Source organism: Etheostoma spectabile, chromosome 10 (genome assembly GCF_008692095.1).
Source record: "Etheostoma spectabile isolate EspeVRDwgs_2016 chromosome 10, UIUC_Espe_1.0, whole genome shotgun sequence".
NCBI lineage: Eukaryota > Metazoa > Chordata > Actinopteri > Perciformes > Percidae > Etheostoma > Etheostoma spectabile.
In genome coordinates this window covers 19,106,989-19,124,987 of record NC_045742.1, presented here as the reverse complement: position 1 = coordinate 19,124,987, position 17,999 = coordinate 19,106,989, and the positions used below count along the sequence as shown (strand labels likewise).

Sequence of the window (17,999 nt, the reverse complement as noted above, 5' to 3'; positions counted from 1 at the left end):
CATCTCTCCAGCCACCAATCCACACTCCGTACTTTTGGTCCATACGGGGACTTGAACCAATGACCCTCCTGTTCCAACCCAACTCCATACGGACTGAGCTACTGCCACCCCATGATTGGTTACGGCTAAACATCAGTAGTCTAGACTGTCAGTCAAGGATGTGACTCCAGATGTTTACAGACATATTTGTTTCAGGTGAACCTGGGCTATGAGGATATGTATAATTTCCCATGAATGTGTAAATTGGTATAAGAATCTCACAGAAATGTATTGAAATCACAACAATAATGAACACTGGCTTTGAAAACAAACATTTTGGGAAAGAAATAAACACTGTAACTAACAAAAATACAAATCTATTTAGAAGCCCTCTTTGGTAAAGATGTTACCTTTAATGCAGCTTTAATTTCAATAAACAATCAGAACCACACTAGCTTGAAGCGATGCAGAGACATTAAACATTACATGACTTGATTTATGGATTCAGAATTATTATGAGTAACCTAGCTGAGATGACCTCGATTAGATGTTGCCTTGTGTAAACAATTCAACATTTGAAGAGGTCAGAAAACAAATGGCAAATGTGAGAAAAAAGTTGTAATTTGCATATTGAGAGTGTATCCACACACCTGTTTGATGGTGAAGTCATTAATGAGGTGGTGGTTGTGCTCGTTGAGGCTGCAGTGCAGGGATACGCAATCAGAGTGGATAAGCAGGTCCTGCAGAGTGGCCATGCGCTGAAGTCCCAGTGAGCGCTCCACACCGTCAGGCAGGTAGGGGTCATAAAAGATCACGCCAAAGCCAAAGGCCTTAGCCCGCAGAGCCACCGCTTGGCCAACCCGCCCTGGAAATAAAATGGCAATCAGCCTTCTATGAAAGCACAAACACCAAACAGGTCTTTATGTCTGACCATCAGCTGTCAAGCTTGGATTAAACAGATCTCCTGAAGTACTACACAAAATAATCTTTGTCCAAGGAAATGTTGAATACCTGGCTATGGTGCCCCCTAACAAACCTAGACACCCATGTCCACACTCTTTACTCACCTAGACCGATAATGCCCAGCGTCTCGCCCCGGATACGAGCAGCACCGCCAGCAACCTCCCTGATCTGCTCCACACTAGAGGCACGGGTTCCCTCCCTGAGGGTCTGGTGCATCCAGGTGACTCGCCTGTACAGGTTGAGGATCAGACATAGCGAAGTGTCGGCTGTCTCTTCCACAGACGCTGCTGGCACGTTACAGACAGCAATGCCTAGACGACAAGTTGAATCAGAATCAGAATCAGAAATACTTTATTGATCCCCGAAGGGAAACTGTGTTGTAGTTGCACAATATTATAAATAGAGTAGAAATACAAGAAATAAAGAAATATAAGGAATTGGATACGTACGGTATTTACATAAAGGAATGTTATTATACATTATTTAAATAATTCACATAATTAAGGATTTGGAATGGTGAAAAGTTAAATAATAATAATAATAATAATAATTGTGGTATTTGAGATTGCACACATGTCAGGCCAGTGTTATTGCACAAAACAGATAATACAGACTAGAAACAAAAAAGACAATTAAAGTTAAAGTAAGAAGACTGAAGACGGAGCAACTACAACAGGCTGCATGCACGTTGGCGCATGCGCACTAAGCATGAAAGCGATATTAATCACTCTGAGCGTTATTTGTTGCGTTAGATCAAGGTTGACTCTGTGTCTCCGTTTAAAGTCCCACTCTCTCACCTAGCTCAGCAGCTGCTTTGATGTCAACATTGTCGAAGCCGGAGCCAATCCTCACAATGACGCGTAGGCCTTTAAACTTTTCCAAGTCATCTCTGGACAGAGTGATGGTGTGGTAGAGCAGGGCAGCTACTGCCTCATTTAGCACCTACAGAAGACAAATGCGTCATAAACAATTTCAATCACATTAAACCAAACTTAGCATTTAAATATCAAACTGTTTCACTAATGGGCAAAGGGACATTAGGACAAAACTTGGACAAATGTTAGTCTTAAACCGTCAGGCTGTGTGTTGGAGAAAGATGTATGGAATGAAGAAGGCAGTGTTTTTTACTTTCGTACTATGTCAGCATGAAATAAAGTGTTAATGTGTTTTGCCCTTATGCACTGGTATTATGGACGAGTGTGTCTGTTCTACATTCTTTTTTGTGATAAAACGTTTTTATTTAAAGATTACAAACAATATGCTGAGATGTGGAACGTGTCCCAGGACCATGTCTGTTCTACCTTCTCATGAATCTCTTGTGTGGACTGGGCATCGCAGAAGGCCACTGTGGCCACATCTTTGAGGATGGGCATCTCCACAGTGCAGTCACGCCCGTCCAGCAGGGCAACCAGGGGCCGCGGGTGCATTGGCCCGTTCAGGATGGGGGGTCGGATACCTGAGTCCAGCAAGACGAAAATAATGTTGGTTTGTTGCATGTGAGCAAGAGGTTAAATATCCAATGACAAATACAAATCGGGCCCAAAAAATGTTTAAAAATGAAAAGTTACCTAAATCACGTCAAAGACAAATGAACAAGAGTGAATGAGCTTTTTTGCTGAAGGTTGTCATTTAAATCTGTCTGCAGAAAGAACTTACTGATGTACACAATAACTAGCCACTTGCATTTCAGAGGTTAAACTAGAGAAGTGACAATGGTCTGCATTCCCCATGTCTGGAATACCCAACATGATGCAAGTCCTCGTACACTCAAAACAAAATCCCCCTGCACACATGGCTAAAGTTAAAAGGGCTGACTGCCAGACTACTTAGACAATAATAACTCAGACTTATGACTCTTTTTTCCAACACACCCACCATCCTAAAGGAACTACAAGGAGGTGGTGTCTAAGTGTGTGGGTGTTCTATGGTTACAAAGGTAATGTGTAACTAAATATGTGATGGGCCATGGAGCGTCCAGCATCCTGGCCTATTTGGTATCGAACTCAACCTTGGTTTAGTAATGCCTGAAATCGATATACGACGTCCAGTTTTCATTGATCCATCTCTGTTCTATTAGACCTCTCATAAAGGGAAAGATAGATTTTGGTTAATGAAGCAGAAGTCTGGGAACCTGACCTGCCACTGTATGAGAAGTGCCAACACAGAGAGGAGGGAGCTGGGGTGGGAGGGGGAGTGGTGATGGAGTGTGGCGACTGGGGGAGGGGTGGAGAAAACTGCGGGGTCTCTGAGAGGAGGCGGTGGGGGTTCATGAGGGGGTCTGAGTCATGACCTAAATTCTCCTGTCTGGAAGAGTCCCTTCTTCCTATTTTTTTTCTGGTTCTCCAGCATTTCAGGCACATACAGATGAACACATACCTGACTGGCAAACATCTGCACATTTGGCCCATGTGCACCATGGCCATTAACCATTATGCCAAAGAGGGAAATGTTGCATCTCTAAATCAAATGCAACAATGCAACATCTCTGCCAATTAAAACTAACGGTTATATCTGCAAATGTTTTTACACCTCTCTGTCCTCTTAACTTGGACTGAACCCACACATGCACCACTACACTATCTTGTCCCTGCTGGGTGACAGGTTTGTGGTTGTGTCCCAGGGTGGGGGAGTGTGTCTAGCTAGAACATTTACTTGGACAGAGGGCAGGACATTTTGGTGAGACTGCAAAGGAGGGAAGGGAGCTGGTAGTCGAGGGTAGAAAGCAAATATTTGTAAACACTTCCTCTGACGTCTGAGCATTTCCCAATGCATGCATGGAACACACAAAAGCACAAAAGAAAGAAAAACATAAAGCCTGGTACCATTATAGAAATGCACTACAATGTACTAGCCTATTGCAATCCACTTCATCTACTGCAGTGTGATTCACGTTCATTGCAGAATTCTCAAGAACGCTACCAGGGCTACTGCTACACGCTGAACGCACAAAGAGATGCTTACTATGTAGAAAAACCCAAAGGGATTCACCACAAAGACCCCCTCTGAAAATGTGATTCTGGAAATATACAAGTAGGCCTACACAAAGAGTAATTTGAGTATAGGACACTGGCATACCCGAGGCCTACTAAGCACAAGCATGGTCGCACACACAATACAATTCATTCAGTGATTCATTCATTCTCCCTCCCTCTCCCTTTCTTTCCCCTCACTCCCTCCTCTTCTCTCTCCCTCTGGCCGCAGTTGGAGGAGTAAGAGGTGAGGGGGGAGGGGTAGCAAACGATGATAATGCAGCAAGCAGCGGTACTCCACCCAGACGCAGCTAGACACACACACACACGGTTATTCAGTTCCTTCTTGACGGCTGCGACAACACCATTACGCGTTGAACACAAAAGGGAAACTGCACGAACATAGCTGCTCCACACCCAAACCTTAGATATCTTCCGCCACAGTTCACACATTTCAAAAACACATTCCAAAATAGAAAACACATGAGCACCAGGCCTAACCTTGCATTATGAAGTCTGTGAGCCTGTCTTCCTCTCTCTCTCTCCCTCTCTCGCCTTGCTCTCCCTCTATCGCTCTTTTTTCTCCCTCTCTCTCTCTCTCTCTCTGTCAGCCTGCTCTTGGCTGGCTGGATCCCAGCTGTCATCCACGCCCAGCCCCTCCCCCATGGCTAGCCTCCAATCACAGGCAGCTCCATTGAAGGCCAGCCAACCAGCACTAACCTCATTAGCATAGCCAAGGCTGAGGCCGAGGGCGGTTTGGGCTGTGGTTTTTTTAAAGAGACAGCTGGCCTGTTTCCCTGTAGCTGCGGCCACGACCCTTCACCTTGTCCTCTCCCTCTAACCCGTCTCCAGAGACTCACCCAGACAGTTCCCTCCATTTTAGCACAGCATTATGTCTGATCTCCATCGTCTACTCTTCACTCTACAACAGCTCAAAATACTGTCTTTTCAAGAAATCTGCGCGTTACCATTCCTGCATATACTTGTAGCAACACAAAAAGTTAACTTATTTCCTGTTATCTTTAAAACTTCCATCAGTACATTCCTTGCATACCAATTTAACAAAAAGAAACAGCAACCTCCTCCACTCTAAAAGGCCAATTTATGCCTGCGTTAAATCGACGCCGTGGGTACATACGTAGATAAGTGGAGATACAGACCTCTCAAAAATGTAACTACAAGTTGCGGCAACGCAGACCGCAAAAACTGTGATTGGTCCATTTGCCTTGGCTATTCTCTTAAAGAGATTGATGCACACACCAACGCACAAGCATAAACTTCAGGCCTCTTATGTACGCTATGGCAAAAGCTCTGCGTGGAGCCTCCACAGCTGCATAAATTCTGCTTTAAACACACTGAGCTGCAATAACAAACCCAATCAGGGCAACCATTCAGTTCAAAGTACTACAGGCAAGCATGTTAACTCATAGATTTGTATCACCGTAAAACAAAAGAGTTTCAATAAAACCACAATTTTAAGTTGTTGGCCACAGTCAGTAATAAACAGTAAAGGAATTACATATATATCCTTGCAGATGTAACCAAAGTTAATATTGGAGCCAGTGTGCGATTGTTAGCCTAGCCACCTCTTATACCATGAACCGTTTGCTCAAGTAACGTTAGCCCATTTATGGTGTATAATAAATAATAACCATTATTTATGCCATATATATATATATATATATATATATATATATATATATATATATAAAAGCTTGGTTAATGTTCTGCGACATGAAGTTTTATATGTAATGTGTGATTGTGTCTACTATTAAACATGCCAAGAATACTATGTTTTCTTATAGTCTAAAGTGTCGTTTTAGTTTGCTCTAAAGTTGTTGCTGCTAAATCTCTGTCATGGATTAGTCAGACTGTTAAGGCAAGCACTAATATTAATTTTTTTTTAATCAGCAACAATATATAAAATTACTGTCATTTGAAAAGCATCGCACATATCCTGGCAACAGAACGAACCTGCGGCCTGTACTACATAGCAAGTTTTGGCGTTAACGTAACTTCAGGTTTAACCCAGGGTTTTCAGTATCACGACGGTGGATCACTTGTTACCGGGTTAAATCGCCATGGTAACTTATGCTGAACACCTAACCTGGTCAGGAGCAGGTTATGTTGGAGATTAGCGATCAACCGGTGTAAATGCATCGCCTACTGACCAATCCATACTTTGTTGATAACGGCATCATCGTTCCTAGAAAATCCGCTGGAGCTGGGTGCACATAAAAGTTAGAGACCGACAACCCGTTAACATTCCCCGATGGGTATCTTTATGAAAAGATACAGATTTTAAGTGGAGGGAATTTCATATAAGCTACGTGTTTTACGATGATAAAAGTACTGATTATTTAAATGGAGTCTGGTGGGTTTTACCCTTAAATTAATAATTATAAAAACATATTCAAATATTGTCTGAGAGGTCGGCTTCTTGAGCCATGTGATGCTAATGCGCACATTTGAATTATGTTTTAATATTTTTTTGTTTGCTCTCCCGATCGCCTACCACTGCCAGGGTAGCAACTGAAATAATAGGCTAAAGCAAAGGACAAATGTAAATGTGTGGTCAGATCTTGTGCCTGACTGATGGGTAACTGATATTGATAGCGTTGGGATTTACGCATTTACAGCGTCGGCCAGCTTTCCTTCCTGTTCTAGGAAGCAGCAACTGTATTGCGTTTAGCCTGTAAAACCATGTCTGTGTTCTTCATAGTTATGTAGAATTATAGTTTGTTCATCTTATGTAAAATATGCGACTCTGGTAGACTCTGGTTTGCGATTGGTCATGCTGTGCAAACTACGCCTCCTATGCTATGTGAACGTGTGTGCCGCTGGATTGGGTAACCGCGGGGTTAATTGAACTAGTTACTATCCACCGTCGTGACCCAGCGTATGCGGGACCGTGGTTGTTAGGGTTGGTGAAGCTGGGTAACTGAAAGAAATCTGGGACATGTTGATCTTGATTCGTAGTACAGGCCTCAGATAAACGTTTACATTCCTTTAATTTGGTCAACGTTAATTGGTTCTAGGGCTGCACAATATAAGGGAAATATCTAATTGATTATTTTTTGACATATATTGCAATATGATTCACGATATTGAAGGGAATATTGTTTTATCATTATTCTAATTTTCATTGAGAACTATAAAAATAAAGGATCTGAGGCTAGTTCTAATATTAACGTTGGGTATATTGGCAAGGATATATAAAATTACTTTACCGTTTGTAACTGACAGTGGCCTACCACTTTGCTCAATTATATAAACATAACATGGAACTGTCAGCATCTGATTTCAAAGAATGCAAACACTTTGATCACTGACATTTGATGGTTTTCCAGTTTAAATAGGAAAAATCTGTCTACAAAGTTAACAGAGCTAAAATGTTGCGGTTTCCATATGTGGACATATGGAAAAACCATATGGCTTTTGCAATCAGGTATGAAAGATTATTTTTCATAAGTTGAGCAAGGCTTAAAGGGATTCTTTTCCGAATTTTAAAGCAACTCTGTCATCTTCGTGCTCCGTGGAGTTTCCAGTTCCGTCTGCACACCTTGGCCACACTAAGATGACACACAGTGATGGACGGTATGACCAAAAATTAGTATCGCTGTATTTTGTTTTTAAGATTCTGGCGGTTTCACTATATTTTCTTTCTTTTGCTTGACTGGGCCTTTATTTAGGTTTATAATGACTTATTTTACTGTCGGTATTCAGTACTGTCAAAATATAAAAAAATGTTTTAATGTCATCATGTGTACTAAAAGTTTGGATTACTAAAGGGTTTGCTTGGCTCCACAACATTATACAACAATGTTATTTGAAGGATAATGCATGAATCAGTTACAGAGTCTAAACTTTTTTTTTATTGTGCAAAACACAAAGTAGTCAAATAAACTCAAATTAAATAAATACACATAACAACTTTAACATGCTTCCTTTTTGTTATATAATAGTTGTAAGATAGCTGTTTAAACACTACCTTGACCACAGGTAACATTAGGTTGTTGTAGAAAAGTGGGCGTAGCTCCGCTGTCAGCTTGCTTTGGTGTTTGAATAATACTAGTGGTTTGGCGAGGCAAGACATCTTAAATCCAGTGTTTTAATCATTGCTCTTAACCTGTTTTTCTCCACAGTCTGTGATCAGACCGAAGGTGGCTTCTTATTGCTTTCATTATGTTGCTCCGCTGCACCCTTGAAGTGATAGGTCTTAACGTTAGCACGGCCAAGTAACCTTAGCGCGTCGAGTACACTTAGCACATCAGACACGGCTCCTCTTTTTGGCACAAGTTCACGTGTGTCATCAAGTTCTACTAGTTACGCAGCTTTGATTTTGGTACTTTCAATGTCTATCCTTATCCATCATCACCATAACGTAAAACCAGAGCACTACTGTTTACCCTCACCACCCCTGGCAGTCGCAACATGCGTGTTTAGAAGCACAACATTGAAAAGGGTCCGGTCTGAAACAGTGTCACATAGCGTAGTGTTCTGAACGTTGGGTAATCAAATACACTGGTGGCAGTATATAAAAAATTCATATCATAACAAAAATATACACAGATATTTGGTGTGAACCAGTATATTGCCCAGCACTAATTACACAGAGCTGGATTAAAATCAGCAATGTATCCCTTCAAAAAAGGAACGCGCCCACTTATTGGGACTTATTATTCACCGTATCCCCCAGAGTTAGATAAGTTCATACATACCCTTTGTGTTGTAACTCTGTCTGGCGCACCCACCGCTAGCCTAGCTTACCACAGATGGTGGTGGTAACCGGCTCCAACTAGCCTACTGCTCCCAATAAATTACAAAATAATGCCAACAAGTTCCTATTTACACGTTGTGATTTGTATAGTTACAGTGTGTACAAATAACAAGGTCACATGACATCTTCTAACCATATACAAACTGGGAACTATATTCTTAGAAGCCGAAGCAATGCTAACTGGGCGGAGTGACACCTGAAAAGCACCACTGTGACTCTCTGCTTCTCACCACGGGGCTTCTAGTTTGCTTTGAGCAAATTACTCTGCCCAAGAAGCTGAAGTTGCATTTATTCGGCTTCTGAGAATATAGTTCCCAGTTTGTATACGGTAAGAAGATGGCTGTGTCTCATGTGACCTTGTTATTTGTATACACTGACTATACAAATCACGTGTAAATAGAAACATAATGGTATTATTTTGTCACGTATTGGGAGCAGTAGGCTAGTTGGAGCCGGTTAACTCCAGCATCTGTGGTAAGCTAGACTAGTGGAGGGTGCGCCAGACAGAGTTACAACACGCACGGAGATGAGAAGTGTTTGTATGAACTTATCTAAATCTGGGAGATACGGTGAATAAGCTTAAGTCCCAATAATTGGGTGTGTTCCTTTAACTGTCTGACTATATGGGTAAAATGGCCTGGGTAAAATACAATGAAGTTATATGTAAATAATTTATATTAACATAAAATATACCTCATAAATGCAAGCTCTTAGTTTTACTTTGTGTATGAGTATTTATGAAATCTCACCCTCACAAATGCGGTCAAGTCTCTGCCGCTTGACCTGTTTGTGTTTGTCCATCAGAGCCATAGACCACGCAGTCCGAACCTGGGACAGAGAAGAACAGATCCAAGTGCAATGGAGCCCTTTTAATGTTGTCCACTTAGTTTCACCTGCACAAATTGAAAAAGAAAAGAAAAAAACAGTTAGTAAAGGGGGGGGGAAAGCACTTAATATTGTCACATTTAAGAAAATAATTACAGAAGTACATTGAATTGTGTTACAAATTAGCTACTAATGAAAATAATATTTGTGTAACTAATAAAGCACAGACCTTATACCAAATAATTGAGGCAGAACAGAAACCACTCCTAATTGTAAAAATATTGGGAGTTCATCAAATTAAACCCAGAGAAACTGGTTTAAGTGGATTATTTCTACAGTTACAGAGTGCAGACAGTCACTCACCTGGAGAACAATGTCTGTTGTGCCAGTCAGATGGACAACTTACTTTACACTGTAAACAAAAAGGCATATTGATCTTTGATTGGGACATTGTCATACAGCATCACTACATCTGTCTAGTTAAGGCCGACAATAACTCAAAGTTACTAATAATTGCAGGATTCTAACAAAGTACTCAGTAAAATGTAGTATCATGTGCATCCCCTGGAGACAAGTTTATTTTGAAAAGGTAATTTGTGCTCCAAAGTCATTCAGTACTGGCTCATACAGTATGATACTCAATCCCTTAACAGTTCCTTATTTTTCCTTTATTTAGCTTACCTTTTAGGTTATCGATTATAGTTTACAACTTTGTAGTCAACTTTATTTTTGCTTGCAATAACAGCACCACTCTCCTAAACAGCGCATATAAACAGTTAATATAGTATGAGCGGGTCATTTAACGACAACTTGTTAAAATTTCAATGTTTCGGGAGCCCCTCGTTAGCAGCCAAGTTACCGTTAACTACCTAGCTAACGTTAACTAGCTAGCTAGCTTATGGTGCTAGCTAACCAGTTTCTCAGCTATCGACAATAGCCGGGATAGTGAATGGTGGATAATATGTATGAGAACGATGTTGTTTAGCCTTTGCTATGTGGCAAGTATATTACAATCAGTCTGTTCGTTCTTGCATAAACTTCTGAATAGCGGTCCAGGCTAAAGCTAACTAAATACATAGCACGGTAGCTAGCTAGCCGATGTTGGCTAGCTAACCCAAACACAAACATTTGAGGACTTTAAGTAACGTTAGCTAGCTAACATGGAAATGAAAACTACAAATTCCTGTTGACTCTGAATATACACAGCATGTGGTGTTATTTAGCTGCAATTAAGTTGTGAAGCGTGTTAATTAACAAAAACCATAGCTAACGTTACGTTTATGAGGAGTTTGCAGCATTGCTAACGTTAGCTAGCCAGCGCCGTTAACTAGCGTGCCGCCTCTGTGTGGGAGAGATGCGGGGGGGGAGCCCATTTCGTCCGGATTGTTATCAGCGAGAGGCGCTACAATGTGAAATATCTGACCCAGAAGCTAAACAATTGATTACTTCTACAGGGAAATGTGAGCTGTCCATATGACTGAATCCAATCAGGAATATTTTGAAATCAAGTAACTGATTCTTGCAAAAAATAGTCAGTTATTTACCCCGGATAAACTCTTTCAAGAGTGCTGAGGCAGTGTGCGTGCGTCGGTGGTGTTCCCTCTCTCCCGATCGCCATGAAATTACACAAAAGAGGAAGTGGATTGTTGGTGGGGGGTCAGACAGTCTGTAAAAGCATCGCTGGACTGGAAGGAGCGCCCTCACCTTCCACGGCGGAACGGCAAACTTTTTAGTCCTCTAACGTTAGACTCTTTAGTGCAACACACTTTCTTACACACTTAACAAAAAAAAACAAAAAAACTTGTAGTTTATCCGTTGTTGAAAGTTTTTAAAAGAGCCAACCATGTAACTAACGTTATTGGTCTCAAAATTATACAAAATGTTATAGCTAGCTATATTTAGGTTTTGTGAAACTGTGCCCCAAAACAGAAAATTAAGCAATGCCTAAACTGTTGTAAAGTCAGATTCTGTGCAACATCAGTATTATACAGAAATCAGCCATTAGGTGTCACAATAAAGTTCTCTTGGCCCCTGATGTGCTCTTTTATTGGACTACAAGCAGGGTACATTTGTGAATAGACAACATGACACTTTTTGGAGGAAAAAAAATATTCTCTATTAAACTTTATTTGTACATAAATTGTGCAACAGGACTATTCCATCTGAAAACACATGAAAAGTCATTTCTGAAAAGGCCATCAAATAGTCTGCATCATTACCTCCTTTGTCACATACACTCAGAATTAGTTTGACTGTGTACTCACTCTAACCACTGTAGAGTGCATTACATTTTGCCCCATGGAGTACAGTTTTAGCATCAATTCCACTGTTCAATTAAAAAGTATAGTGCATGTGCCACCTGTTCAAAAATATCGGAAACAGCGCAAATGGAGAGGGCAAAAATGTCTGGCTGTGAAAAGACGACCAGAGCACCAAGAACTCTGTATTTTAAGCTTAAGGCATGGTCAGGTTACAGTATCATCAGTATTATTGTTGACAAGGTTTGTTTATGTTCAAGCGGTTGAGAATTCTAGAAAAAGAAAAGAATACATGGCTAAGGGGAGCTGTCTTTTCTGCTATAACAAGAACATTTCCATTTGATTATGTAGAATGATTTCAAAAATTGACAAGCGGAATCAATGACAGAACAGTAGACGCGTCTTTCGGGTCTTTGAGGGATTTCTGCAACAGCAGTAAAATCCTGGAATTTATCCAGTTAAACATACATGAGAGCATATACAAAACAAATAAATAAAAAAAAGAATCAGTATTCTTATGTTACTTGGGCTGCTCAATTATTTTTGACCAGTGTGCACCTTTAACAGCTCACATTCGGTCATATCCAAATACAAGTAGACTACACTAGTACGGATTGGGCAATGAGGAATACTTACCTCTTTTGCATTAAATCAATTTGCTTTTAATGTATAATCAATTAAATGAATTATTAAAACAAATTCTGCTCACTCCAGTATACAATGTTATTTGAAAAGGATATCAAGATGCATACCAATGGTTAACGCCAATTGTTTATCAATATGAAATAACCAAAACTGTGTGCATTAAAACTAGCTCGTTTGCTCATGCACATTTCCTTATGGAGTGTTGAGTTGGCAGGCACCGTAACATTTTTTGTTAAATGTTGAATAGCGAAATAGCACAAATGTTACAATCATAAAAACTGTAATTTGATATTAGCTTGTATTTGCCTGGTTCTTGATTATGAACTCTGGATATGTGCCTTAGGAGGGCAGCAAGTTCCCAAGGACTCTGCCAGAAGAGCGTACAAAGCCTAAAAGTGTGCTTAACATGGTTATGAATGCAGTAGTCGCACTTCAAGCATCAAGGAGTGGTCAGTTTTCTTCTATAAGGTTCAAGTCCAGTTCTGTGCAGTCTCTTTCAAAAATAACCTTTTGCCCTTCATCTATTGTAGTCCTTTTTCTTTTATCTTCTTGCTCCTCTTCTTCACTTTCACTTAGTGTCCCAATGCTGGCTCGTCCCAGGAACTCGGCAGGGGAGAAGGCCGAGCGCTGCTCTGCCTGCGAAGACACTGGAACTATGCAGCCACCTTTACCACACATTAGGCTCTCGTGATTACCAATCTACACAGGAGAAAGAAGAGTCATGATTATCGTGTCCCAATTTCTTCCAAACCCAAAAGGTAATACAATTTAAACAGTGCAGTGACTAATGGAATCACTGGCAATGCCAGTAAGTCTGTATGGAGGGCAGTTTCTTTGGTTAAATATAATTTAGCCAAGGGGTAAGAGAGTCTCTGCAAAGCGTAACTCCAATGGAGCCATTTTGTAGCCAACAAACTAATACCCACCGTTCGCATTACCTTGACTTCCATTCATTTTGGGGCCATTTTGACCGAGAACAACTTTACATCTGAAGCGTTTAAAGACTCATATTTGTCCATTGTTTATTTCTAAACAAACATGACCACGTATAAAAAAAATAAAAAAATAATAATAAATCGCCATTACCTTGTATCTCACGTTATGCTCCGTGGCATAAGTTTTTGTAAAAATAGGCTAACAATTGTGTCACAAACCACATGACTTTGTCGGATAATAGACAAATTACCGCACAATACAGGAGAAGCTCACAAGCAGTTTCGACTCGCATTAGCCATTTTTGTTCAATTACTAATGTTAACTAGCATTTTAGTAAGGAAAAATTAGCCCATGGTTATCTCCTTACATATACTTACGGTCTCCGTCTCTGCATGATTCAGAATGATTGATTTCTCTGGGCCCAGATACCAGAAAATCAATATTCAAGTTCATGGACATCGGAGAAACATTTTTCAAAGGGAACACGTTGCCATTCACGTCACTACCTGTGGGAATCAGGTGGAAATCTAAGGCTACATTTTGCTAACCGAGTTTCCCAGTTGGTGACACGTTGACAACTGACGTTTGATAGAGGTGTTCACTGAAAATATTTTAATGCAAATTAACTGTTTGTGGACAAATGCCTCTGCCAAGAAACAGATGTAACAGGTTTCAAATGATTCAGAAAAAAAAAAAAAAACTATTGTGGCCTCCATGTTTTCACACACACATCTGAAGCTCTAGGCTATGCCCAACAGGCAGTCATGCAACAAGTTGTTAAGCTTAACGCCAATATAACAGAAGAACACACATCCCGACCATGTGAACATTAGCAGTCGGAAAAACAGTCACAGGACGGTCCCTGATATTCCCAGGTGACATGAACGCAGCATTACAACTTCCAGACAAGATGGTCACGTAACATCTACGTTGTCAAGCTCAGTTGCAGGTTGCGCAGTAACTTTCAGCCATCCCCGGAAAAGTGCTCTTAATAGACTTCACTGCTCATGTTGCGAGTCTATGGTGTGGCTTTGTCTATTTCTTTAACTTTCTAAGAGATTACCCGATAGCAGAGTTAAGGGGCTTGGCTGACATGTGTAACCTGACTGACAAGCAAAGGACCAACCTAAACAGCATCAACTCTGGAAACTACAGACACTTAAATTATGTAATTTAAGTAATGGTATTAAAGCCCATTAAATATGAAACGGACTACCAAGCAGTAGTCAGCAACCTTTATTATCAAAAGAGCGGTTTATCTGTCTGGAGCCAGAAAACACATTTAAGTTTACAATGAAGTTAACTAATGTTAAAGGCCCTGAACACCCCCACAGGTTTTTATAGTCACTGTGGCTTACTGGACCTTTTCCAGGACTGTGTGGGTGTGGTTAGACAGAGACTAGGCTCGTTGAGATAAACTGCGCCTCGCCTGTAAAGTGGATGAGAGCAGACGGCAGCAGTCGGGGGCGGGGACTAAATTCTGCGGTAAAGTCGGACAGTTTCCAGCCGATTTCAGCAGCCTTCAGACTGAACAGGAAGTGACAAAAACACTGTGGTGCGATTCAGATTTAATAAAATATAATCGGACCCCCATATCAGCTGGTACACAGTCTCTAGTTTCAATCATGAGAGAGTAACTCTCAAAATGTTCTACATGCAATCTGTTGCTGATTTTAATTAACAGACTGTATATGATCTGAACGGATTTAGTCTCAAACTTCCAAACGTCACTATCAGCCACACAACGTGGGTTCTGCACAGAATAAGTCTTTAAATCAGACAAATAGCAATTAAAATCCCTCCGATTCAGAAAATTAAAAAAAAATATATATAATTTTACATGTTTAGTCGATTGTAAACCAATCAGCTGTTAAATCAGCTGAGAGGCCAGAGTTTCCCAGCATGCTCTGGGTCTTTCAGTCAGTGAAAAGCAACTGCACCGCCTGAGTCTCAGAACTGCGGCCGCCTTGCTCTCGTGAGATTATCGTTGCCTACGTGTGACATCAGAGCAAGTCGGGATCAAGCCTGCCACAAATCTAACCGGCATGCAACGGGCGTCGATCGCCGTGATCGATTCTGCGCAGACCTGGCTCATCTCAAAACGATGGCGACTGACATCTTCCTGAGTCCATTGTTAGTGTTGTTGCACCTGTTAGGGCGGGACAAATGACACCTTTGTCATTCTTATTGGCAGAAAGAATTTGTGACTTAATGGCGCTTAACCACTGCTCGTACCAGCTCTTCTCGGCCGCAGTGCCCCATCCTCAATTTTCCATTGCGGATGTAGTGCCGCCTCATGGGTGAGGTGAGTGTAGCTGGTAGTCATGGCGACACGGCAGGAAACTGCCGTAACCTCACACAACACAGAAAGTTGAAGGTGTGGCATGTGGCGGTTGCCAGAAGAAAAAAAAAAATAGAAAAAAAATTTAAAAAAACACACCCCCACCCCCCCCACTGGCTAAACTACTTGAAAATGGCGGGTTTGTTCAGAACACCCCGTCTGTCGCTAGCAATGATGACAGTGATTAGTGACAATTCTGACCAATCATTAGTACTTTTTGGTAACGCCTCAGCTCGCTTGGAACCTTGACGGAGAGGATACTAAGAAAAAGGACCTGTTGGCAGGTACCAGGGACTAATTTTTGTTATGGAAAACCAAAAAAGGCCAGTAGAGTTGAGCAGATACCATGTAGTGAAAACAGAAAACATGGACACAAGTGAACCCAAGCCTGCTAATTACTTACTGATACCATTAACTATGTGCATTTCGATCTCTGCACAATACAAGGAGATTGACAGAAACCTTGACAGCCCATTGGACTTCCTTGCTCACCTGTGTCATCTTGCTGAAGTCAATGCCTGGTCTGGGGCAGGGTCGAACATCGGGATCATGGCGTCTCTTCAGGCGAGGTTTGCGCATGTCGCAGGGCTGCGAGTGGCATCGCGGCAGTGCTGGGTGCAGGTTGCGCCGAGAGGAGGATGGCGTGCTGCAGGCTGAAGTGGGAGATGGAGACAGGGCTGGGTGTTCCATGCCAGAACACCCATATGTCACAGCAGAAGCAGGGGAGGTCGGGGGGGGCAGATGCACCATGGAGGCACCCTGAATGTGCACAGGGGAGAGGGAGAAGCAGCGCTGCAGCACTGAGTGAGAAAGCAGGGGGGCTGGTGAGGAGGAGCCAGAGGAAGGAGTAGCAAAAGAGGCAGAACAGGCTCCTTTCAATTTGTCACAGGGGTCCCACGAGAAGCTCCATGGTAGTGGGGAGTCAGAGGATAGAGCTAAGCTAAAGAAGGTAGGGCTAGAAGATGAGTGGAGGGAGGAAGAGGTCAAAGAGGAACTAGGACCACAAAGTGGCAAAGAACTGGCTCCAGAGCTTGAACTAGATGCTCCTCCACTTTGGCAGCCACGTTTGACTGTGGTCCAAACCCTAGATGCACTAGGATGCCAGGTAGAGCGACACCGAGACAGGTCTTCTGGAACAGAGAGGGACCGGCAGTGGCGTTTTGGAGGTGGGGGTGGAGGTGAGCTTTGGAAAGCCTCGTTTGTAAAAGAAACCTCCGGTCTCTGGAGAAGTTCTTCTGAGTGGGAAGGAGGCCTTGGAGAGTCTAGTCCACAGGAATCATGCAGAAGGTTGGCTTTGGATGATGGCTGTGTAGCTGAGCTGGTCTCTGAAAATGCCAAAAAGATAGACAAATGAGACAATTTTCCCCAGCAAATAAGTTTCAAATACAGCACTTAATTCAATGAACTTGCCTTGTGTTGATCTACAAGCACCCCATGAGACAGTGGGACTGGAGCCCACTGCAGGTAATGACTGAAACAGAAATTTAATAACTTAAATTTAAAACCAAAGCCCATCAAACTAAGTACATAATTTTTTTATTTTTAAATGTAACATTTAGTTTTGTATTCAACTCACCACATTCACATTGAATGAGAAAGCCTTATAATAGGGCTCTTCCAAACTCTGCTTGCGGAGCTGCTCTGTGAGAAGCGTTACCATATTTGTAGCTACAATCCAGGGATAGACATGGAGATGATGAGGATATTTACTGAGGGCAGTGAGAATTATGTAAGTCAGATTCCTGGCGTGGTTTGTGGTGTCCCCCCACACCTCAATCAGCCAGACTGACCAGTTTTCTCACTATGCCACAGTCATTTCTATGCCACCTAGAGGGAGAGATGAGAAGGGATGCTAATGAAACCGACAGGTGTGTGTATAATGTATGCTGTGTATTGTGGAAAAGGCCACAGAAAGAAGAACAGGATACTTGAATAGGTGTGTTCCAAGTACTGACCACATATTAATATACAAGACCCAGGCTGGGATCAACATGCTGCCTCACTCACATGAAAGGCAGAAGTTCATGTTCACAACTCAGAAAACAAACTTCACATTCCATCATGCACAGTGAACATACACATTTATTATTGAAACTACTAACAGACTGGTGCAAATTCAAAGAAAATGCATAATATGTCCAAAGTAAAAACCTTGGGAGCAATAACATGGCAATGAAAGTTAGTTGGGTCCAATAAACACAAATACCAGGAGTTGTGAGTTGTAAAGTGAATGGAAGGGGGAGGGAAAGACAAAAAGGAAAATAATGGGGGAAGTATGTGGGGGGAAAAAAAAAAAAAAAAAA

The 17,999-nt window shown here is 41.7% G+C and overlaps 2 protein-coding genes across 6 annotated transcripts in view; both read right to left on the bottom strand.

Moving 5' to 3' along the window:
* Positions 1 to 11,289, bottom strand: part of ctbp1l (C-terminal binding protein 1-like) — a 17,614-nt gene extending 6,325 nt beyond the window's left edge. The window contains exons 1-7 of one of the 3 annotated variants that reach the window (XM_032528783.1): positions 11,061 to 11,289; positions 9,880 to 9,928; positions 9,441 to 9,584; positions 2,244 to 2,398; positions 1,740 to 1,884; positions 1,047 to 1,253; positions 630 to 844 (exon numbers count right to left, since the gene is read on the bottom strand). In XM_032528783.1, coding sequence (XP_032384674.1) covers positions 630 to 844; positions 1,047 to 1,253; positions 1,740 to 1,884; positions 2,244 to 2,398; positions 9,441 to 9,501 — 783 coding nt within the window. In that variant the 5' untranslated portion in view covers positions 9,502 to 9,584; positions 9,880 to 9,928; positions 11,061 to 11,289. Of the gene's footprint in view, positions 1 to 629; positions 845 to 1,046; positions 1,254 to 1,739; positions 1,885 to 2,243; positions 2,399 to 4,412; positions 4,531 to 9,440; positions 9,585 to 9,879; positions 9,929 to 10,792; positions 10,974 to 11,060 lie in introns of those variants that run through there. The other 2 variants (XM_032528784.1, XM_032528785.1) reach the window with 2 other exon arrangements.
* Positions 11,290 to 11,535: 246 nt separating this feature from the next.
* LOC116697417 (protein FAM53C) overlaps positions 11,536 to 17,999 on the bottom strand; it is a 7,915-nt gene continuing 1,451 nt past the window's right edge. For all 3 annotated transcript variants that reach the window (XM_032528788.1, XM_032528789.1, XM_032528790.1), the window contains exons 2-5: positions 17,273 to 17,523; positions 17,107 to 17,167; positions 16,189 to 17,021; positions 11,536 to 13,118 (exon numbers count right to left, since the gene is read on the bottom strand). In XM_032528788.1, the coding sequence (XP_032384679.1) occupies positions 12,870 to 13,118; positions 16,189 to 17,021; positions 17,107 to 17,167; positions 17,273 to 17,356 (1,227 nt within the window). In that variant the 5' untranslated portion in view covers positions 17,357 to 17,523 and the 3' untranslated portion in view covers positions 11,536 to 12,869. The remainder of the gene's footprint in view (positions 13,119 to 16,188; positions 17,022 to 17,106; positions 17,168 to 17,272; positions 17,524 to 17,999) is intronic.